This window comes from Bos taurus, chromosome 20 (genome assembly GCF_002263795.3).
Source record: "Bos taurus isolate L1 Dominette 01449 registration number 42190680 breed Hereford chromosome 20, ARS-UCD2.0, whole genome shotgun sequence".
NCBI classification, from domain to species: domain Eukaryota; kingdom Metazoa; phylum Chordata; class Mammalia; order Artiodactyla; family Bovidae; genus Bos; species Bos taurus.
Genome location: NC_037347.1, coordinates 3,138,588 through 3,161,268, shown reverse-complemented (window position 1 = coordinate 3,161,268; position 22,681 = coordinate 3,138,588). Strand labels below are relative to the sequence as shown.

Genomic DNA, 22,681 nt, shown 5'->3' with positions numbered 1-22,681 from the left:
TCACACCAGAGAGGTGACTGCAGGGACCTTGGAGCTATCCTCCTCCCAGGGCTGCAGATTCTGCAGAGCAAAGAGCGACGAGTTGTGCAGACAGAGCGGGTCGGGCTGGATAGAGTCGTTGAGGCTCTTTTGGAAGGCGTCGTGTTGCAGCTGCAGCATGAGCCGGCTCGCCTGCTGCCGCTCCGCCTCCCGCTCCTCCGCCGTCTGCCGCCTGCACCGGGGGAGGGAGAGGGACAGCACCGTCAGGCACCCGGCACCGCGGGGCCGCCGGCGGGGCCCTAACCCGCCCTGGAGCCGAGGCCAGCCGAGAGCCTTGAGGCGCGGAGTCCGTCCGCCTCCCGGCCCGCGCTGTGCGCCAGGCACTCGCGGGTTCGAGGAGTGGGTTGGGATCGCTTGTTTTTGTTATGCGCCAGGAGATCGCCGGGAGGGGACTCCGCCGGCCTCCCACTCGCACACCCGGGTATTGTGGCTTCGCCAACAACAAAGATTGTTTCTTTGTGGGGTAACAAGGACAGGGAGTGTGTGGAACTGACTAGGCCCTGCAGGCAGCCGGGTCACTGGGGTCCGCGGGTGGGCGGGCTGGCTCTGCACCTCGCGGGGTCCCTCGGCCGGGTCAGCCTCATCCACTTCTCCCAGGTTGTCTCAAACCCTTCTTGCAGGAGGCGATCGCTTCGCAGTTAGCGGGTTAGATGGAAACAGGGATCGGATTAAGACAGGGCTGAAGTCGGGATGGGGAACTAGAGGCGGAACCTGGAGCTCCGCGCGCATTGTTGGGAATCCGAGAGAACAGGGGGCAAGCCAGACGGTTTAGGGCAGCGCGAGAGACCCGGGTAGTGTGGGGTGTTGGCGGGGCGGGGGTGGGCAGGTGAGAGGAAACCAAGCAGTGCAGGAGATGGAATAAAACAACGAGAGAGTTGGAGAGGCTCAGGAAAGTGACACAGGGGTGGGAATGGAGAAGTCCAGGAGGCGAGGGAGAGCGAGGACAGGCGGACGCGAGGGCGAGCTGGGAGATAAAACCTGGGAAGAAGGGAGAGGCGCAGCCCTAGGAGGGCGGTAGTGGGTAGCACAGGGTAGGGGGAACGCGAGGCTGCGGCACGAGGCGGGCAAAGGGCCGGTGCAAGGTGGGCCGGGCCGGGCCTCTCTCACCGCCACTTGGTCCTCCGGTTTTGGAACCAGGTCTTGACCTGCGCGTCCGTCATTTTGAGGGACTTAGCGAGCGCCGCCCTCTCGGCCGAAGCCAGGTACTTCTGGCGGTGGAAGCGCTTTTCCAGCTCGCAAATCTGCACCCGAGAAAAGGACGTGCGCGGCTTCTTACGCTTGGGCGGCGTCCTGTTCTGGTAAGGGTGGCCGATGCGCCGGGTCACGGTGAAGGGCGTGAGCGCCGCCGCCGCTGCGGAGACACACGAGGCCCCCTGAAGCCCAGCCCAGCTCTACTGCCGTTCAGGCCCCATGCGGACCCCGTGCCGCCCGGTGGGGCGCAGAATACTACGCTATTTTCGTTGGTTCCGCGCGTCCCCAGCAGCACCAAGCCGTTTGGGGGATGCCCCCCTCTTCCCCCGGGCACAGGCTTATTTTCCCCAAACTCCCTGATTTTCCTCCCATCTGTGGTTGCCCGGGGCCCTGGGTACTGAGGCCTCCACCGCACTTGGGCCTCGGAAATCTTTTCCCGGAGTGGAGCACGTAGGGCGCGGCGCCTCTGGCCCCGGGAGGCCCGAGGCCCGGCGCCTGTTTGGACACCCTGCTCACCTGTGAAACGGTCTTTTACGAAGCGGCGGCTGCTCTCCATCCAGGGGAAATTGAGGCCGCCCAGGCTGGAGACCGTGGGCACGGAGGGAATGGCAGGCAGCGCGCTAGGCAGAGGCGGCGGCACGGCCCCGGGCAGCGGCCTGTGCGCTGGCACCCGAATCACGCCGGCGGGCGCCAGGCTCAGGTTGACACTGTAAGATCCCGCGTCCTCGAAGGGCGCGCCGAGGCCGGCAAAGGAGGTGGGCAGAGACGGGTATGTGGCGCCCGGGCGGCCCCCGGGGGGCCCTCCTAGGTAGCTGGCGCCGTCGGGGCCCCGCGGGGCCGATGCGCTGTCCTGGTCGGGGCTGTTGAGGATCTGGTCGATGCCGAAGCTGATGGGCTCGTGCGGGTGCGGGGTCTGCGCGCTGGCGGACGCCTCCATCCTGGGCGGGCGGAAGGGCTGGGCTGGGCTGGGCGGGGAGGCGGCTGGGTCCCCGTTACGGCGCGGCCATGGAGTGCCCGGCGCCTCTCGTCGCACTGAAACTTTGCCAAGAGTGCGCGGGCCCGACAGGCTCTGTGTCATCTTTCTTGAACCGAACCTGGAGTTTCCGCTGCTAATTCCTCTCCCGCTGCAGCCATTGGCTGCGATCAACAAGCCTCTCTCCTCCCATTGGTTCCTGGCTTTCAATAGAGGCCTAATTCATGGAAATAGGAGCTTAGGGACTGTTCCAAGGTGACATCATTTTAACAAACGAACAATAGGTCAAATTTATTAGCCGGGATAATGGGCGGCGGATATTAGCGCCCGAACCGCAGCCTCCCAAACCCGAAATCTAACGAAGCTGCAATTAGCAGACGTTCCCCTCTCCTCCCGGCCGGGGCTGCTTCCCTGCAGCCGAGCGGGGCTGTGAGGGCGCGCTGCTGGTGAAACTGTCATTTGCCGAGGGGCTTGGGGAGGGGGGGGGGGTTCGTTTTCTTCCAAATTTTCTGCATCTGAACAAAACCCAAACCATGTGAATCCTTTCTATTACAATGGAGTTGCAACCGCGGAACGAACCTGCGGGATCCTGGACACCCCACCGCCGCGGGAGCAACGAAAGGGGTGCACAGTGGGGCGCAAGCTCTGCGCTACCTGCGCACTGGGTGAGGACAGCACCGGAGCGGACCCCGCGCTCCCAAGAACCCCGACCCGCGTGGGGAGAATCCGCCCCCGCCTGGGCTTCGGCCGCGGCGTCGCGGCCACTTTGGAGACACTCCCTGGCACCGGCCAGAAGGACCGAGGCGCGACTCTCAGGTGCCCATGCGTGCCGGGCCGGGCTGAACGGGACCCGAGGTTGCCCGGTGAGGAGCGAGATCTGGTCCCTCGAAATTCGTTGCAGGATGGACTGGACTGTGGACCCGCGGGGGAACCTGCCCTTGGTGCGGCAGGTGTTGGGATCCTTGCGTTCCCGAGGGCCGAGGGGTGAGGGGCAAGGGCAGAGGGCGTGGGGGGTGGGGTGCGGGTTCATATTTAGAGCAAATAGAGTAACGCTGGGCGCTGAGATCACTGCCTGTTCTGGCTGCGCCCTCGGAGGTTGTGTAGGCGGGCCGAGGGGCACCGATGACAGGACGACTCGAAGGGTGGTCAGCGTCCCCCAAGCCCGCCAGCCTCAGCTGTCTCTCCAGGGGATGCTTACAGATCGTTTTTCACCTGCTGATTCTAAAATCGTTAGGTGCTAACTGACTGCTGCCCCCTTGGCTGGGCCTCTTCCTGGGCTCCCGGTCTTGCCAACGCGGTCGGAGCTGGGACGCTCCATTGGCCAGAAGGGTGTTTCTGTTTGGGCCAGGTCACATTCTAGCTGGGTGACCTTGAGCAAGGGACTCGGTATTTTCAGGCTTTGGTTTCCTTATTTGTAAAACGGAATGTGTGAATTGCGGGACGGTTGTGCGCTGTGAGTGAAGTGTAGAGAGGGCACGGTGTCAGGGCCTGCAGTGATGTAGGCAAGGAGAAGCCTTGGCTGCCTCGCACACCCGCTCCCCAGCCTGACAGCTGATATATTATTCTTACGATTCCTGTTTATTTGTTTGCTGTTTTATTTGTGGAGGTTCAGTATCTTGGAGGGAAAGGTGTATTTGTCTACCATAGGGTCAGTCCCAGAGGGCCAGGAAGGGCAGGGGGTGGCAAGTAGGAGATTCTTTCTGGGAGTCTGCCCCCCAGAATGAGAGGCCTCAGGAATTACAATCTTAAGGCCTGGGTCCCTGGGTTAACACCTGCTCTATGACCTTGCAAGTTTCTTGCCCTGGCAGAATCCCAGTGTTGGTGGGGAGAATGAGGTAGGCAGAGAGGGGTGAAGCAAGCAGGATGCCTGGGCCCTGGGCAAGCCCTCCTCCACTGCTCTCTGCAGACCACAACCTTCAGATGGCATATTGCCATTGCTCTGGGCCTGGGGCCTCCTGCTTCTAATTCAGGCTCTGCCATTGGAGGAGGGGGTTGGGGGTTATAGGGTCTCTCATTGCCTCTCCTGGAACCTCATTTTCCTTATTTGTAAAACAGAAAGGGTAATAGCTACCCCCAGGGTGGCTGTGAGAAGTAAATGAGAGAAGGTCTGTGGAATTGCCTATGAGAAACTCTGGTGGTTACATAATAATAACTTTTAACTGCAACAGTGGAGCAACTGTGAGTTGAGAACTTAGTGTGTGCCAGGCAAGGGTGGGGGCATTTATTTATTCCTCACGACAACCCTCTGCGGAAGAGACTCACACCGACTCAGAGGCTAGCTAAGGCTCTACACCAGCAGCTCCACTTCCTTCCTGGTTTCCAGAGCCCTGGATCCAGGCCTGTCTTCGCCACTTCCTGGCTCTGTTACACTGAGTAGCAAGGTCCACTCTGCACAGACATGTGGGCATGGAGTTAGGGAGGTGTGGGTGATGTGGCCGACATTGCTCCCAGGGCATGGTGGGTGGCCCAGTGCCTAAGAATCGGATTCCCACCTCTGTTTGTCGGCTGTGGACTCATGGAGCCCTCTTTGTGCCTCAGTTTCCTCATCTGGTCAAGCACCCATACCAATCTTGTGTGATTGAATGAGGTTGTCTGGGTAAGCATTCAGCACAGTGCCCCACTGCTTAGGGCCCCGGACTTCTCAGGCAACGGGTGCTTTGGGCCACTGAGCACAAACTCCTTGTCATTCTCAACCCAGACAGAACAGAGCTGGTAGGCAGCTCAAGAAGAGGAGTAAATGGAGAGGGTGGTAGTCCCTGGACAGCGTTCTCCAAGTCTGTTTTCCCCGACCTGCGGCAGCATCAGCATCACCTGGGAATTTGTTAGGAATGTGCATTCTTTGACCCTAGCGCAGACCTGCAGAATTCAAAACCCTGGGGTTGGGTTCAGCATTCTGTGTTTAAGAATCCCTTCAGGTGATTCAGAGGCCTGCTCAAATTCCGAAGCCAGTGTCTAGAGTATTGCCCAGTTCATCCAAGTTTTCAAAGTCACAGTTACATTAATGACATTATGGGAAGATTCCCTCCTGTTTTGAAGCGCTCATGTTGGATCTGTGTTAACATCCTTTGCGTTTCATCCTCAGTGTTACTCAGTTGTGACTTTTTATCATGTTTGCCATCAGTTTGTCTGAAAGAAAAGGATATTTCATTATCCTTTTTTAAAATGTCATCTCCTTCAGGAATGGTTTGTTTTATTAATTCATTTCTGCTTTGATTGTTGAGGTGAAATTTTAGTTCACTTTGGTCAATCTTCCCTGTTTTTTATTAAATACATCTAAGGCCAAACATTTTCCTCTGGGCACTGTTTTTGGCCAAATATTGTTTGATGTGTATTTTGTGTTCCTGAAATTGTAATTTTTTTTTTTTACTGTCCATTCTTACCTTTTATCAACTGAACAGTGACAGATGGACAGACAGACACACACACACACACACACACACACACACACACAGAATCTCTAAGAACTGGGAGCTGGTGACCTGGACTCCTGAGGCCAGAAAGACTTCCCGGTTGCAGTGCATTCTCTCCTTGTCCTGATGGAGAAGCTGGGAGAAGGCATAGGGCTGCTGGGCCTTGCTGGGTGTTATATAGGAGAGAGAGGGGCTTCAGGGATGAGAGGCAGGATGTTGGTATTTCTAGGGGCCCTTCTATTTCTCATGATGGAAAGCTTTAGACACCTGCCCAAACTTATTCACTCATTCATTAAGTATTTACTGAGCACCTATTCAAATCTTCTGGACCACGTCCCGACTTTGGGCTTCCGTTTCCCCAGCTGATAGTGGGAGTAATGCAGTTTGAGCTCTTCATCACCGCCCTCCCCACTACCCGGCCCCCCTCCATCAATGGGGAGGACTAGGGGAAGAACCTTCCTCAGGAGGCCTGAAAGACCTCTGCCAGCAGGAGGAAGGCAGAAGCCACCTGGTGCTGCTCAGGAACCGTTGAACACCCCCTTGCTTCCCTGTCGTGGGACTTATAAAACATTTGGCTTAGGATATGACATCCCTTGCCCAGGGGCATGTGGGGGGAAGGGCTGGAGCTGGGGTTTGAACCCAGGAGTCTCTTGACTACAAAGCCCTTTCCTGTATACCCCGTGTTCCCTCTTCGAGCAGGTAGTCAAGATTCTAAGCCATAGGAAAGGAATGGGCAGTCTAGGAAAGGAGCCCAGGAGCAGGGTGAGAGCTGCTGTGGTGGCTCACTTCTGTCTCCCCCACTGGCCCGGGAGTGCTTCCACAGCAGAGTGGTGTTGGCGTTCAAGTTCATGTTGCAGGGCTGGACCAGGGCCCACTGGAGGGTCATGACGAGTTTGTGGTATTAAATCGAATAGCACACTGCAAGGTCAGATGAGGGGTGAGGACCGAGGGGTCAGAGTGTGTGCAGGAGCTCGCATGCACTCAGTTCAGCGCCCTCTCTCCCAGCCCCGCCCACGCCCGCTGCCTTTCCACCTCTGAGGACCCAGGTCCCCTACTGCCTCTCTGCCCATCCTTTAAAGCAGCTCCCTCCCCCAGCCATCATTTATCCGTGCTTATTTTCATCATTGCCTCGTTGTCTTTGGAACTGATCTTATTCACCCTGCTCCCCAGCCTCATTCGCTGCTTTACCTGTGGAAGGTGAATGAGTGAGTGAACGAATGCTCCAGGAGCCTTGTGCTGAGTCAGACTGAGAGCCTGGCAGGGAGGCTGGGCGGCCTGAGGGCGCTGCCGACGTGCGGGGTTGGGAGAGGGGGGTAAGGCCGAGCGGGGGAGGGGAGCGGAGCGTCCTTCCCGCTGCGGGTCCGCGGCGGCGGGGTGTGCGGCCGGGGGTGAGGGCAGGCGGCGGCGGGAGCCTGCAGAGGCGCCTCCACACCTCCTCTCATGCCCTTGTTTCCTCCCTGCCCCCCGTCAGCCATTTTTCCCATTTTGTGTTTTACAACTTTCCTTTCTTCCTGACAGATTTCTCTACTAAATTTGACTCCGTTTCAACACTTTTGTTGGGCAAATTACATTAAGATGGATGTTGCAGGTACCCTTTATGGTTTATTTATCGTGATACTGTTTGTATCTCACGCTTATAAATAACTTATGTTATAGCTTTTGTTTGTGGAAATGTAACTTACATATTTTATTACGCTTTCTGTAAACCTCAAAGAGAATCTTGTCAGGGAAGCGCTCTTATCAGCAATCCCAACTATGGGACATAAAAACCGACGCTGACATTATTTTTTAATATGCCAAGGAGGCAGGTTACTCTTGCTGTAGTTTGAAAGGTTTGCTGTCATCGTAAACTTACACCTCAATAAAACATTAAAAAGTCTCAAGAATGATTTTATAAAGGAGGGAGGAGGCTGAATTGGTGGCAGAACCCATAGACACAGCACTGGGAGGCCCAGGTATTGGACTGGGCTTTCTTGGGGAGTGACCAGCCCATCTGGGGGTCCCAGTGGGTCAGTGTTCACCTCCCCACCCAACTGTCTCCAAAGCCTGGTGGTGAAGAACCTAGCTTAAGGGACATTAGTGGAAAAGAAACATGAGTTTTGGAGTCAGGCTGACCCGACTTTGATCCCGGCTCGTCAACTTTTTGGCTGTGTGGCCAGGTTAGGCTTTTGGTCTCAGTTTTGTCACCTCTAAAATGGGGATAATGCTTACTTGACTCTCTTACCGGAAGGCATTACCTTTAAATGAGATCTTGATTTGCAGCGCGAGGTGGCTGCTCATTAAATGATAGTGGTTCCCGTTATTTAGTGTCCATCTTGCGATCTTCACTCTCTCCCTCGCTGCTCTGCCTCGCTCTGCTCTTCAGGCGCTCTTTCCCTCCTCACCGTAAGGTGCCGGCTCTCTCAAATGCTGCCGCCTCTACGCTGCTGCACTGCTCCGTCTCTCACTTTGCCCAGTTTCTCTCACCGCACCACCCCGCTTTATCCTCGCACTCAGCTCTCCAGCTCACTCCGTCCCTGAGCGCAGCTTGCAGCTATGCCAGCTCAGCTGCATGTGTTGAAAGGGGCTCCCAGCACCGTAACACAAAGGCCCGTCTAGGTTGCAGGGCCAGTGGGAGGCCCTGGGGAGGGGCCAAGAGGGCTTTTCTGGCTGCTCCCATCACCAGACAGTGCAGCACCCACATCCCCTGTTCTAGAGAAGCCTGATGGGGAAGCACGGAAAAGACAGAACACCTAGAACACAAGCAGGACACAGCTGTCAGGGGGCAGGCTCTCAAGGCAGTGCAGAAAGCGAAAGCCTTGCAGTCATGACAGCGTCAAACTCTTTCCTGCTTGGCTATCAGCTGAAGCTGCTGGCTTGACCTAGCGCCCCACACTGCATACACAAGACATATTAGCCCCCTAGGAGCTCATCAGAAGGGCCAGGTATGCCGCAGTGGCTCACGCCTTCCTTGCCTCCTCACTCTGGGTGAGGCTGGTTGGATGGTAGACCCTGAGGACCTGCTGGAGTCATTTGTTTTTTTCCTGTTGCTGAGTGTGAGTTAGGTACACCTGTGACCTGATTAGAGCAGGTAACATATCAACTGTAATAGTTCTCTTTTGTGTGGGCTCTGCAAGATGGGGTATGCCCTTGAGTGCTGGCTTCATGGATGGGATGACCCTGCAGAACTCCCACATGGAACTCCAAGTGGCCTCAAGAGTCCTCCCTATGATCCCTGACCAAGGCTGACTTGGCAAGGCTCGGGGAAGGGGCAGGTGGTGCGGTTCCTGGGGAATGTGTGTGTGGAAACATCTGGAAACGTCCCAGCTTCCCCACTCTCCTTTCCTCCCTCAGAAAGGGCACAGAATGGAACTTAGCCTTCCTAGGAAGATCAGAATTCTGTTCCAGATTTCTGGGGAGAAACCTTTAGCCAAACCTTTCCAGTGAAGGCCAGGTAAGAGCCGAGGCTGGAAGATCCCTGCCTGTGTATAACTCCTCCCCCTGGGCGTGGTCTGGTCCTGGTGACTGGACTTCCATGAAGAGAATACAGAAGTGACTGGTGCCCCTCTGTGGTTAGGTTATGAGAGGCTGTGACTTCCAGGGTGCTGTGTTCTTCCTTGCTCTGGTAAAACAAGATGCTGTGCTGTGAGCCACCCTATGGAGAGGCCATTTGGCTAGGAGCTGAGGCTCAGTCCACCAACCCATGAGGGGCGGACTCCTGCCCACAGCCACGAGGACGTGTGGAAGCAGGTCCTTCCCAGCGAGCCTCGTGGTGAACAGGGCCTATGAGACCCACCACAGCCTGGGAGACCCAGAGGCAGAGCATCCGCAGGAACTGAGAGATAAGCAGTGCTGTTTAAGCCACTGTGAAAGCACTAGTTGCTCAGCTGTGTCTGACTCTTTGCCACCGTATGGACTGTCGTCCGCCAGGCTCCTCTTTCCATGGAATTCTCCAGGCAGGAATACTGGAGTGGGTTGCCATTCCCTTCTCCAGGGGATCTTCCCTACCCAGGGATCGAACGTGGGTCTTCTGCATTGCAGGCAGTTTCTTTACCATTTGAGCCACTGGAGAAGCCTCTATGTTTTGGGGTAATTTGTTATCTAGCAATAGAGTTCTGAAAAACACATGGAAATTGATATAAACATTAACTGGTTTCAACTTACCATTCTCAAATATAGGTTTTGGAAGAGATCTCAAGAATGCCTGTGAGGTGACACAGACCTGGGATCAAATATTGCCTGTGTAAGCTGGTACCACCTCTGAGCCTCAGTTTCCTCAGCTGACACGGGGGCTGAGGGCACAGTCCCCTAGCTGAGTGTGCCTGCCTGGCACAGGTGCTCTGCACACCCAGCGCTGTGAGCAGGCCCTGCTGAGGTGGGGTGGGCGGGCCTGACAAGTCCTCCTCCCCAGCGGGCCTCCAAGGCTGTGACAGAGCCCCGGGCTGCTGAGAAGCCACCAGGCAGCCTCTGGGGGCGTGGTCAAGAAAAGCAAGCGCACACGGTGATTCTCTTGTGACCGTTTTAATGCAAATGACATGGTGCTTTTAGGTCTTGGAACATTTTATTGTTTATTTATTTAGGCCACGCCCCACAGCTTGTGGGATCACAGCTCCCTGACCAGGGATTGAACCTGGGCCATGGCAGTGGAAGCCCAGAATCCTAACAACTAGGCCACCAGGGAACTCCCAGGTCTTGAACTTAAAAAAAAAAAAGTCCCAGAATGGGACAGGCTTTCTATGAAGGATTTTTTTGGGATGGGTAGTATGCAGTAATTAGCCCCCGAGAAAGAGAAAATTCTCAAATCAGATTTCTCTAAAAAGTTAAGTTTTATGAAGTTCAGAATTTGCCTTCTCATGGAAAATTATTTATCCTACTGATAATGAAACACAGTGTAAGGCTGAGGCTTACTTCTCTCTTAGATACCAGAAATAACCCTACTTAGAACACACTTTTCCCTGACTTCCTGAGTTCACATATGGAAGACAAATTTTTAGATACACTTGGGTAACTTTGCTTTTATGTGACAAGCCTGTTATAAAACTCAACTATCAAGAAAAATTTCAAGAAATAACTAGTCTGAGAAATGAGATTATAAAAGGAGCCTGCGGATTTACCTCTTCAACAGTAAGGCCAACCTTTCATGTCTTATCAGAAATAAAGGGAATAATATTTATTATAAGCCTGAACCATGAAGACAGAGCAGTGAGATACCAAAGCCATCTGACAGTGACAATCTCAAATTAATAGCCTAGTTACCATCCATCACAAGTTGTAAAGGCCTTCTCCTTGTCCTGAGTTTGCGTTGAGTTGCAGTCCCCACAGTAAAAAGAGTTTTTATGGCAAGATGAAAACCAGCTGATCCTCATCCTCTGAAAATCTATAGTTTAGCATCTAGAACCGTTTTGGGTGGCTCAAGAAGGCAAGTGGCTTTGAATCTACATTTTAATTGGATGCCTCTGCTTCTCTTAACGGAGAAGGCAATGGCACCCCACTCCAGTACTTTTGCCTGGAAATCCCATGGATGGAGGAGGCTGGTAGGCTGCAGTCCATGGGGTTGTGAAGAGTTGGAAACGACTGAGAGACTTCACTTTCAGTCTTCACTTTCATGCATTGGAGAAGGAAATGGCAACCCACTCCAGTGTTCTTGCCTGGAGGATCCCAGGGACGGGGGAGCCTGGTGGGCTGCCGTCTATGGGGTCGCACAGAGTCGGACACAACCGAAGCGACTTAGCAGCAGCAGCAGCAGCAGCAGCTTCTCTTAAAAATTAAACGGAGGCAGAAGGACTGGGTGCTAGCAGCGCCCGGAACTGCTTGCTGGGGCTACCTACTCCTTCTGAAGGAATAGCTCTGCAGGCAGTAATTGCACAGCTTAATTCTTCTAGACTAAACCACTTCAGATTTATGCCAGTGAAAAGCAAACGTTGTTTGTAAGTCATTTAATTGTGTTACTTCTCTCAACTTTATCAGACGCTGCTGAGGCAGAGAGGTCTATGTGCAGTCCTGTGGGATGCTTCACAGAGCTCCCAGGCTCGTTTGAAATGCCCACAGCTCAGAGCTCCAACACTGCTTTTCCAGACAAGACTAATAACAAACTACTAATTTAACAGGTTCAAATGGTATTTGTCTCAATCCAGGATCCACATTGAAGGCTGCATCTCCCACAAATTCACCACCTTGATCGCAGAGCCATTAACTAGTAAACACTGAGCCACAAACCTGGTTTATTATGTTCTTTGGTTAAATATTGTTTCTACACCCTTTCAGAGCATTATAAGAACAAAGATAATAATATTATATAGAAAGACTGAAAACACATCTTTTGCTTTTTTCAGTGAAAAGGCTGAATTTACATTGTTTGTGCACTATTATAAATTCTTATAATTAGGCCAGACTTATAAAAAGGTAGGGTTTTTGTTGTTGTTTGTTTGTTTTGAAAAATAGATTCTCCTGGGCTAGCCAACATCACTCTCCTGGGATCCAGACCCACGAGTCTCTGGATGAAGGCCTCTCGGCACTTGGGCAGAAGTCCAGTCAGCTCATCATGTCCAGCGGCTCGGTGCTGCCGTCACTACGAAGGGCCTCGGCCATGTCTCTTCTGAAGACGGAGAGGTTCTGGGTGAACCTGTGGGAAGAGGAAGAAGGGCTTGAGTGCAGTGGCAAAGCTGAAGCTGTGTGAGCCCCTGGTGGCGGGGTTCAGGACCCAGGAGGGGCCCTGGCTGAGCTCCCTCCTCCCATGCCACGGCCACTGTAGCTCCTGCCCTTCCCCTTCCAGAGAACCAGGGCTATCAGCAAAGACACTAATCATTCTGAGGGGTGTGTTCTGTGGTTATACCATTTAAGAATTGTTTTTAAAAGTTGAATTACACATAGGTAGTAACGAATATAAAGAAAAGAACCAAAGCTTATGTTGTGTTTACATATAAATTCATTTAATCATCATAAGACTTCCCCAGAGCAAGTGATTAGGATCGTCATTTGTGGGTGAGAAAACCAAACTCAGTGCTGCCAAAAGAGGGGGCACTGGGTAAGACTGCCTGGGTTCAGATCCTGACTCTATTACTTCTTAACTGGGTGGTCTCAGACGAACACTTAACCTCGGTCTTGGTACCCCATGTGACAGCTACCTTATGGGACTGTGAGAAGTAAGAACTGACTGAGTTAAGAGAGACAGTGCCTAAGCACTCAGCATCCTGCCTGGCATGTGGAGAACACCGTCCTTGCTGGCTAGTACTCTCACTAAACAAGGGACTCACAGAGCCGCTCAGGAGGTGGTACTCAAACTCCCAAGCCTCGGGCGAAACAACTTCCCCCTTGGGGCATCTAGCAAGGCACCTCCCCTTCCTTCACTAAGTCTCTTCTCCTCCTAACTTGGAGGCTGCCCCTATTTGCCTGACAGAGGATCTTGGCGCAGAACAAGCAGTGAAGGGAACATGTCCACAGAGTCCATCTGACTTGGCCTTGTATTATCAAAGCCCAGGTTCTGGCCTGTGGCTATGGGGCAATTAATAATTTGCATTTCAATTGCATACCATTTGAATGCTACCACATTTTATAAAAGGATGGGGCAAGAATTTTTTTTTACCCTGAAAACATTTTTCTCTCTCCATCATTCATTATGTCTGTCTCTGCCACTAGAAGCTCCATGAGGGCAAAAAAACCTGGAACTGTTAGTTCCCCACTGGTATCCCCAGTGCCTGGCACATAGCAGATTCGCAACAAACTTTTGTGAACAAATGAATGAATGAATGAATTCAAGCACAGGTGACATCTGTGTTCCTCATCAAGACCTCACGGGCAGCCTACCTGTCTCTGTTCTTGCCAAACCAACCGCATAACTAAAGGTCAGACAGAGGAAGGAACTACTTACTCACTCACTATTTATTCTATGTCCTAGGCACCACGTTGACTATATTCTGTCATTTAAATGTCACAACCAATTATCACCATCTTTCTTTTACTGGTGAGAAAACTGAGGATCAGAGAAGTTGACTGCCTTACTCACTGCCACACAGCTTATAAAGGAATAAAATTTAAATTGGAATCTGTCTGACCTCAAAGTCCATGTTTGTTCAAATGTCAGGAAGCCTTTCTTTGTCCTTCATAGCAGTTATAACTCTTTCTTTCTTTTAACCTTTCAATAAGTTATTTTTTCTGTGGGATTATAAAATGCTTAAGGGCAAAAGTTGCACTTTATTCTCCAGTGGCTCAGTGGTGAAGAATCTGCCTGCAATGCAGGAGACACAGGAGATGTGGTTCAATCCTTTGGTCGGGAGGATTCCCTGGAGGAGGGCATGGCAACCCACTCCAGTATTCTTGCCTGGAGAATCCCATGGACAGAGGAGCCTGGCGGGCTACCGTTCATGGGGTGGCAAAGAGTTGGACACGACTGAAACAACTTAGCACGGACGCGTGCATGCACCCTTTACAGTGCCTAGCATGCTGCTTGGAAGAAAGCAAATACCCATACTGGATGGAACTAAACTGAGCCGAGGATTACAAGGTGTAATAGAAAAGCCACATCAGTGCGTGAGCTGTGTTCAGTGCAATCCTGGAACATCCATCTCCCTGAGACGCTGACTACTGGGCATCGCTCACCTGTCTCTGTTCTTGACAGACAGGTTCTGCTCCACTCCTTCCATCAGGTTCCTGAAGCACTGGGCAAGGACCTCCTGCTTGGGGAGAGGCTGGCTGTTTATCAGACCTGCCCTCAGTTCACCGAAATACTGTTGGGAGACAGAACAAGTGTCAGAGGTCTGGCTCCAAACTGGGCCTGAAGAAAGCTGTGGGGGAGGGGCCAGACCAGCTCTGAAGGGCTCAGGGCTCCTAACTCTCAAACGGGCTTTGGTCTGGGTCCACTGTGAACATTAAGCCTCGAGAGAAAACCAGAGCAATAGAGATGCTCCTGACTATAAACTGTATTATCCCCTCTCATAAAATCTCTTGCTATAATTGTTTTATTGTTACAGAACAATTTAGGCTGATGGAGTCCTCGCCTCCTGGGTGGGGGATCAAGCACATAAAGGCCTTCCTCTTCTCAACACTCAGAAAGGCTGAAAGAGGAACGGCCTCTTAGGGTGAGGAAAGAACTTAGCCAGGGAGCACCTGGGTAGCTGAGGCCAGGCCCCGCGTCCTGTCTCCTGCTTCTCCGCCCCCCAAGGCTTCAGTGAGCTGCCTCTCAAACCGCCTCAGGCTCTGTGCACCCAAGCTTCTGTACTCCTGGGTCAGGGCGGGTCTGTTCGGCTGAGGAAGGGCACCTCAGGCGCTCACTTAGTTCTGGGAGAGCTGTCTGCCACCAAGAAAAACCCGTCACGCCTGGCCACAAAGAACCGCACAGCCCTTTTCTCTCCGCTGACGACTGTGGGCTTTTACACACACGCTCTCACACTAACAGCAGCCCCTAATCATCGGAAACAGCCTAATTTCAGCACAAAGACGACATTTTGCTAGTCATGTGTTTATCCTTCCAGGCCCAAACAGCATGATATTTAATTTTCATCATACATTAAAACAGCTCACATCAAAAACACACATAATTAATATGTAGTCAGACTAATACTTAAATACTATATATCAGAAGCATTATACTTAAACCACAATGTCTTCCTGAACAAGATTGGGAATGCACAAAACTACTTATTTTTCCCTTTTATAATGATGCAGTGACTCACACCAAATAGAAAATTATTAGTTTTTCATCCCAAACCATGAAATATTGCCTCCATCAGTAAAGTATAATATTGTGATGTCATAAGCTTTTTCTAAACACTGAATTTGCCCTTATTCCCTCTCAATCATTTTAAAAGAACTGCTCTCTTTTATAGAGCTTGGATTTAAATCACAATAACACCGAGGGAAGATGAATGACAGTGCTATTGAATGTGGCTAAAATTGGATACTTCAGCACAGGTGAATGATGAGACAGCTCTTCTCTTTTTGATATATTTTCTTCTTCTATTAGTTTCCTTCCAAGGCTGGGATTTCAGTTTGAATTTTAATGTATGCGGCTGTCTCTAATCTCACTGTCTTTTCCCCAGTACTCTCTGATTGTATAGACAATTCATTCTCCCGAGCAGTAATGCACTGTTCCTACTGACTGCTGGGGAGCCAGGGGTGGGTTCAAGGGGAAGCTGGAGAACCTGGGAGGCAGCCCAGAGTGGTGCGTGCACTCAAGGGCTAGAGACGCACGTCCTGGATAGAGGGTGCTGCCTCTGTATTCGGGGGACTGCTACCATTGAGGGCAGTGGTCAATGGGCATCAGGAAGGAGGCCCAGGAAAGGGCAAAAGAGATTGTTGCCCAGCATCTCCTGGAGCAGGGAAGGGAGTGAGGGTGAGCTGGAAGCACTGCTGAGCTAACCACCTGCCCAGTGTGGGGGCTCTGGGTTCCAGAAAAGCTAGCCTGAGGTGTCCACTTAGCTGAAGGAGATCTGAGGCCCCTGGGGAAGGGCCTTCTGGGGGAATACGGCCTTGTCCTGGGCGCTCAAGGTGCCCGCTCACGCTCAGCTGGCCCCCGTCTCTCTCACAGCCTGGCCTGGTGTCTGGCTGCACCCTCCTCCTGCGGTTGCCTCCTGGGGACCTCCCAGCAGCCACACTCACCTTCTCATTGAGCAGGATGAGCCCCAGGAGAGGCCTGGACACTGACCACTGGTTCCGACAGTCTTCAAAGACAATGGTGTTCATGAGGACGGACATCATCTATAAGACAGAGTCACATGATGACACTGGCGCCCTGGCTTGAGATCGCCCCAACCCCAGGCCTTCTGTGTGCTGCCCACCACATCCGGCCACCAGCCATGAGGGCACTTGCTGGACAAACAGCTTTGACTCTGGAAGCCTATACTGCTGCCTATGGGAACTCTTGGCAAAGACTCTCAGCTCCCTGAGGAAGAGCTGCCCCTACTGAAACATGTGGTGAGAACCTTCTGGGTGGGAGAAGTCAGAGGCCACAGGCCCAAGGGGATCAGTTCCTGCCTCTCAACCCAGACGTGCTTTCCTCTCTACTGGGTCACCGAGCAAGAAGCTCAGCTCACTGTTGAGGCTCCTATTTCACCAAAGACATGGTCAAATTATAGAGGGGCCACATCTCTCCATGACCCCTTCATGCAGACGGAGAAAGGGAACCCAACCCATGTCACCCTGGGAGTCACGGTTCCTGCTGGCTCAGGCTGTTAAAAATCTTTTCATTCGTTCCTCATACACTAAACTTACTCATTTACTCACTTCACTCCTACATCGCTTATTTTTTTAAAATCTTTATTGAATTTGTTAAAATATTATTTGTTTGCTGTTTTGGTTTTAGGCCACAAGGCACGAGGGATTTAGCTCCCCGACCAGGGATTGAACCTACACCCTCTATATTGGAAGGCGAAGTCTTAACCACTGAACCACCACGAAAGTCCTACTCCTGTATGTCATACTCATCCATTTTCTTAAATTCCAAGTCTGCAAGATGCCTGGGAGGAGGTAAGAGAACACAGACATCTACCACAACCTCTGTTCTTGAGGAGCTAAAAGCTTCCTGGGACAGACTACTCCTTAGAGGTAACAGGAACCAGGGCTGGGCAAAGATGCTGTGGGTCAGCGGCGGGAAGATGGACACTTCTGGGTCCTTGAGAATCAGGGAAGACTCCACAGAGAAGGCCACAGTTATGGAGTTCATCATAAATGTGTTCTAAGCAGAGACAGCAGCAAAAACGGAGACTGGGCAAGAACACAGAGGGTTTTGCAATGGTAAGGAATGCAGTGTGGTAGAGAGAAGAGAGGTGGGCCAGAAGCAAGACCCCAGAACAGGCTGGGAGACCTCGATGGAGAATCTGGCCATTTGCACCTAAAGAGAGACATGCTCAGATCTGTACTTAGGAAAGCTCCCTCTGGGACACATGGACTGTGCAGGTGAAAGAACAGGAGGGAGGCCAGAGATGAGGCTGCTGCAGCAGTCCTGGCAGAGAGCGATGAAGCAAGCTCTGGTCGCCCATGTGAAGCGGATGCTACAGGTCCTGCTTCTTGGACACTAGACCCCTCATCTCCAGTCCTTCCTGTTTCACTGCTTCAGAGCTCCTTTCCCTGAAGGAAGGCAGGGGAGACAGCAATTATGTGGCAGAGTCTACTACACACAACACCCCTGACTAGGCTTTGGTGACATCTGGCTTTGTCCTCTGGCCTTTTTGCAACCCAGTTTACCCTGTGATCTTGGGCAAGGCACGGAACCTCTCTCTCTCTGTGTCTTAGTTTCATTACCCATAAAGAGGGAAATGATAATCCAGTACAAGGAAGCTCAGGGAATCAAATGAGATGGTAGATATAAAAAGTGCTGCAAAGAGTGAAAAGTGTTATAAACATTTAAGGTGTGTGTGAGTGTGTGCTCAGTCATGTCTGACTCTTTGTGACTCCATGGACTGTAGCCTGCCAGGCTCCTCTGTCTATAGGGATTCTCCAGGCAAGAATACTGGAGTGGGTTGCCATGCCCTCCTCCAGGGAATCTTCTCAACCCAGGAATCGAACCCAGGAGTCTCCCGCAATACAGGAGGATTCTTTACCACCTGAGCCACCAGGGAAGCCCATTTAAGGTATATACGTACAAACAACACTGATGGGCTCTAAGCAGCTGCTGTCCCACACGTCATCGTCATCATCCTGACAGGCCGACTGTGAATGAAAGCTGCCATTGCACATTTATGGTGTGTCCAGTGTCCTGACGAGAGGCTGGGTCTTATGCTGGCATGTTGGACATCATTTGCAGATCACGTGTTTCTGTATACAATCTAACAAGCCACCCAAAGTCATAGAGCCACAAATTAAATTGACAAGCAAAACTAACAGATCTGCGGAGACAGCCTAAAATATTACGGGCTTCACAATCTGAAGGCGGAATGGGTATGTTAATGGAAAAGATGAAAGTTAGAGGCACCAAAGTCCTCCAGTAACTGACAAAGCATGCTGAAGTGATGTGCCAATTACTTTATACGGTTCTCCCGTGGATTCATTTGTCTGAATGCATGTATTTATGTCTGTAATAAGTAAGGGGATGTTTGAATAAAATACTTTTCTAAAAATAAAGTTGGCTAAAACAGATGACTTTTTTTTCTTTTTTACTCTTCCGGAAAAATGGAAATTAGTGAGCAAATCCACTCAAAGGGTATTGACATGGCAACTCATTTCCACAGTTCTTTTTTCTAATAATCTGAGAGGATATGGGGAAACAATTCAATCAGTGTAGCAAATCCCTTTGGAGAAAGGTCCCCCACCCCCATATGGAAGAGTCCTGGGTGAAATGCTTAAGTTACCTGCTCCAGGTACTGTGGAATCTCTCATGGTTATGGATGGAACAAGTCAAGACTGAAAGGACAGAGCTCTTGCCTGCTCTGCCGCAGCCCACCCCAGCCTGCGCTGAGTCCAAAGCACCATCAGCGCTGAGTATGTGGAGGCCGCAGGAGCGGGCCTCACTCTGCCAGCCTCTGCTCACCGCCTACAGGCATGGCTGGAATGGCCATCTCAAACTGGCCCATCCCAGGCTACATTCTCCAGAGCCTGTGTCCAAAGAGCATACACATTATCCACTGTATTATCCTAAGCAGCTAGTCTGCCCAATCAGGGAATGGGCCACTTGGGAAAAGCAGACAACTCACTGTCTCAGGTGCTGCCCTTCCCAAGAGGCTTGGGCTAAGTTTGTAGAAAATTTCTATCAGTGAAGCAAAACCAACATTGGTTTGGTAGGGACAGACTGGAGGCAGTGAGAACTAAGGCCAAATCTGGCCTGCCACTTATGTAACCTGGGATGCTGGTCACGTTGTTTGTCTTTTCTGAGGCTTTATTTCTTTACATATAAAACGAGAGATTATGACAACTGCTTTGCAGGGCCACGGTGAAGACTGACTTCCTTCACAGGTTCTCAGTCATCGCTGGTGCTCCTTCGCTCCCACCATGGTTGCCCCGCCCGGCCTGACCCAGTGGAATCTCATGGCTCCAGGAAGCACCCAATTTCATGTCTTGATTATGGACAGATAACCCAGATTATATTCTCCTCACAATTATCTGACCTCACTGGGAGTTGCAATAAAAGTAAAAACAATATCCTCTACCTCCTGCAGCCAAAAAAAAGCTAAAATAGAAAACAGTACAAAAATCAGTTCTGTTTGGTCTGGCACATGTATTAGTATGGATTTTGAGTGATAGTGCTTCTGAAAACTTGTAACCTTCTAAATAAAACATGAAGCTACTTGACGAATATCTGACCTGGAAAAATAAAACAAAGCAGTGCTGTGTTACCTGGACCTCTGTTCACTCCTCAGCTCTCCTACGTTTCTGCCCTAAAACGGGAAGTAAAGCACAAGCGCAAGGCACAGTGGACTTGCCTGTTCACACGCGCGGGCCCACTCTCCCCCTCCAGCAGGCTCTCACTGCAGACGCTGACGAGGTGTCAGCACAGATGTGGCTTGTGCTGGACGTACTCTAAGGACATTGGAGGTTCAATGGGTCTAGAAGCTAGGAGGAGAAGGATGGCTGAGAGCTGTGGCTCGAGTGGGTACTGGGTGATGACTGCAAGGGGGTGTTAGGGAGATTGGTCTGCGACCTCCTACCATTCTGGGACCATGGGGGACATTTCTCTGTATCCCTCCTGCTTTGTGTGGCATCTGGCACCTACCAGAAGCTCAGGAAAATAGCTATTGGGTGACAGAATGAATGCACAGATGAATAAATGAAAGAATGGGAAAGGATGAGTGAAATATCAACTAAAATATAAAGAGCTAAAGAGCTGAAAGGGAACTGTACAGAAAACAGAGAAGTTCTGGCCTCAGCCCATGGCTAAAACTGAAATTGGTGAATATCTAAATCAATACACTGTTCGTCTCCAAGGCTCTTGCTTTTGTGTGCAGAGCCTGAGAGTGCTTCTAAGTCACTGTTGCTTCTCTAGCCAGCGGCTGCCTGGACGAGATCTCTAGGGCCTTTTAGGTCACCGAGGCTAAAGGCTGAGGCACCATCTTTCTTACTGACAGCCATTTCCACCTAAGAGTAAGCTGTGCCTGATGAGGTTTCTCTCTGCCCGACGGGAACAGATATGTTTGCAGAAAGCCCCTGGGTGCTCAGCACTCTGTGAGGCACAGGTACACACTGTCTGCAACCCCCAGCTAACCCTGAGGGAGACATTATCCCCGTTTCATAGTCTAAGGAGCTGAAGTCCTGAGCAAGTCAGGGACTTGCTCCAGGCATCACAGCTATCAGCTGCCGTGATGTGACGTGGAACCAGGGCCCGTGCACAGGTCTGCCCAAGTCCAGAGGCTGCTGCCTGCCACTCTGAGGCTGCCCGTGGGCAGGGCCAGGCCTGTATGAGTGGCCATGGCTCCTTCGCCCACCCTCAGAGGGCCTCCCAGACGTGCTGCCCACGTGTGTGTCCTGTTTGGCCACTCGACCACTTGCTCAGGAGTCAGACAGCTACTGAAGCCCCTGTGATTAGAATCCAGGGAAGGGGTTCCTGGTGAGTCGGCAGGAGACCTTCTTGCCTCCCACCTAGCGTTTTTATAAGTCTGGATACCATAACTTCAGCCTCTCAAGATGAACAGCAATAGACATAATTAATAGATTATCTCTGGAAAATGGTCCATTGAACCATTGGTTTCACTCCTACCCAGGTATATAGCAATTTAAATAAACATAGGAGAAAGGATTAGGAAATTAAACTAATTTTCTTCAATTTAAAATACTCTCTATAGAGTGAACATTTTTCATTGTTAATATTCTTTGGGTATGTTGATAAAACTAAAAAATATTCCACAAAATCTAAGAAACTCCTCTCAAACTCCTCTCTCTTACTCCCCATCCAATTCAGAAAGACAGCACTGAACGTGCAGTGATGATAGGAACTCTGACCGACAGGGATCAAATCCTTCTGTATTCAGGGAGCCTCAGCTTTCCCCCCTCTCTCTTGGTTCAGGGCTGCATGACATTTTACTTACACCTGCAACTTTGCTGCCTGTTGATCAGGGAAATGGGAATGGGACAAGAGTAATTTGTCTTCTCCAAAAGGTGGTGGAAGGAGGGCCTGAGAAGGCAGCTTTGGTTTAGACAAAAGAAAGTGAAAGTGTTGTGTCTGACTCTTTGCGACCCCATGGACTGTAGCCCTCCGGGCTCTCTGTCCATGGGGATTTCCCAGGCAAGAATGCTCAAGTGGGTTGCCCTTCCCTTCCCCAAGGGATCTTCCCTACCCAGGGATGGAACCCGAGTCTCCCGCATTGCAGGCAGATTCTTTACCATCTGAGCCACCACGGAAGCCCTTAAGACAAAAGGACAGACCAAAGGAAAGAGAGAGCAAGACGAAGCATCTCTGTACTGAGACTAGGCAGGGCCAGAGAGAGGAGGACAAGGCCAGGCTGATCAGGGCTGTGCCCAGGAGGGTGTGTCTGTAGAACAGAGTGCCTTAATCTGCTGGGTGGGGGGCAATAATAAGCAGGGGGGTAGGATATGAAATTACGTGTACTGCAGGCCAAGCTAGGTTGCCTTTGATTTTGACGTAATGAGTTGCTGACATTTTGAGGAACACCTGATAAATGCAGCGAACACTTGAGGGAAGCTCCTGACTCTCGGGAATCCTCCGGCACCTGTAACTTCGGGAAGGCCAGGTGGGAGAGGAGGAAGACGGCTGGCTGCAGCAACAGCAATAACCACAGAACAAAAACGACAGTGCAGCAGAACCGGAAAAAGCAGAGAAGCCCTTGGCCTCTCTCCCACAGCCCCATGCCCTGGCTGAAGACCCAGGGTCTGGAAGAATCTGAATGTTCTGAAGGGGGAAACGCTTCCAGGTTTTCAGGGCTTGTGGAAGTAAGGGAGTTGCTGTCATTACCAAGTGCTGTTCTTGAGGCCATGTGCGCAGCAAATATTGAAATGTGATCCTCGTCAAATTAGATACTAGTCATCTTTAGGGAAAAGGAATCAATTGTTTCTTCATTTGCTGTCTACCAATGTGACATTAGTGGAATGTTATGAGAAATGAAAGTAATGGACAAACAAGCAAATGTTCTTCTGCCTGGATTAACGAAGCCCAACCACCCAAAGATTTACATTAAATCTTTTAGTATGTGTACACATTAAGCACGTTCCT

At 51.4% G+C, this 22,681-nt stretch overlaps 2 protein-coding genes across 7 annotated transcripts in view; both read right to left on the bottom strand.

Moving 5' to 3' along the window:
- On the bottom strand, positions 1-2,167 carry TLX3 (T cell leukemia homeobox 3). Its single transcript, NM_001193191.2, has 3 exons — positions 1,747-2,167; positions 1,147-1,390; positions 1-211 (listed from the first exon to the last, which is right to left on the bottom strand). The coding sequence occupies exons 1-3, from the start codon at positions 2,165-2,167 to the stop codon at positions 1-3; spliced, it is 876 nt and encodes a 291-aa protein (NP_001180120.2).
- A 9,629-nt stretch (positions 2,168-11,796) lies between these two features.
- Positions 11,797-22,681, bottom strand: part of RANBP17 (RAN binding protein 17) — a 383,888-nt gene continuing 373,003 nt past the window's right edge. For 5 of the 6 annotated variants that reach the window (XM_059878829.1, XM_059878830.1, XM_024981423.2 and 2 more), the window contains 3 exons: positions 16,186-16,284; positions 14,188-14,315; positions 11,797-12,214 (listed from right to left, as the gene is read on the bottom strand). In XM_059878829.1, coding sequence (XP_059734812.1) covers positions 12,124-12,214; positions 14,188-14,315; positions 16,186-16,284 — 318 coding nt within the window. In that variant the 3' untranslated portion in view covers positions 11,797-12,123. Of the gene's footprint in view, positions 12,215-14,187; positions 14,316-16,185; positions 16,285-22,681 lie in introns of those variants that run through there. The other variant, XR_009491905.1, reaches the window with a different exon arrangement.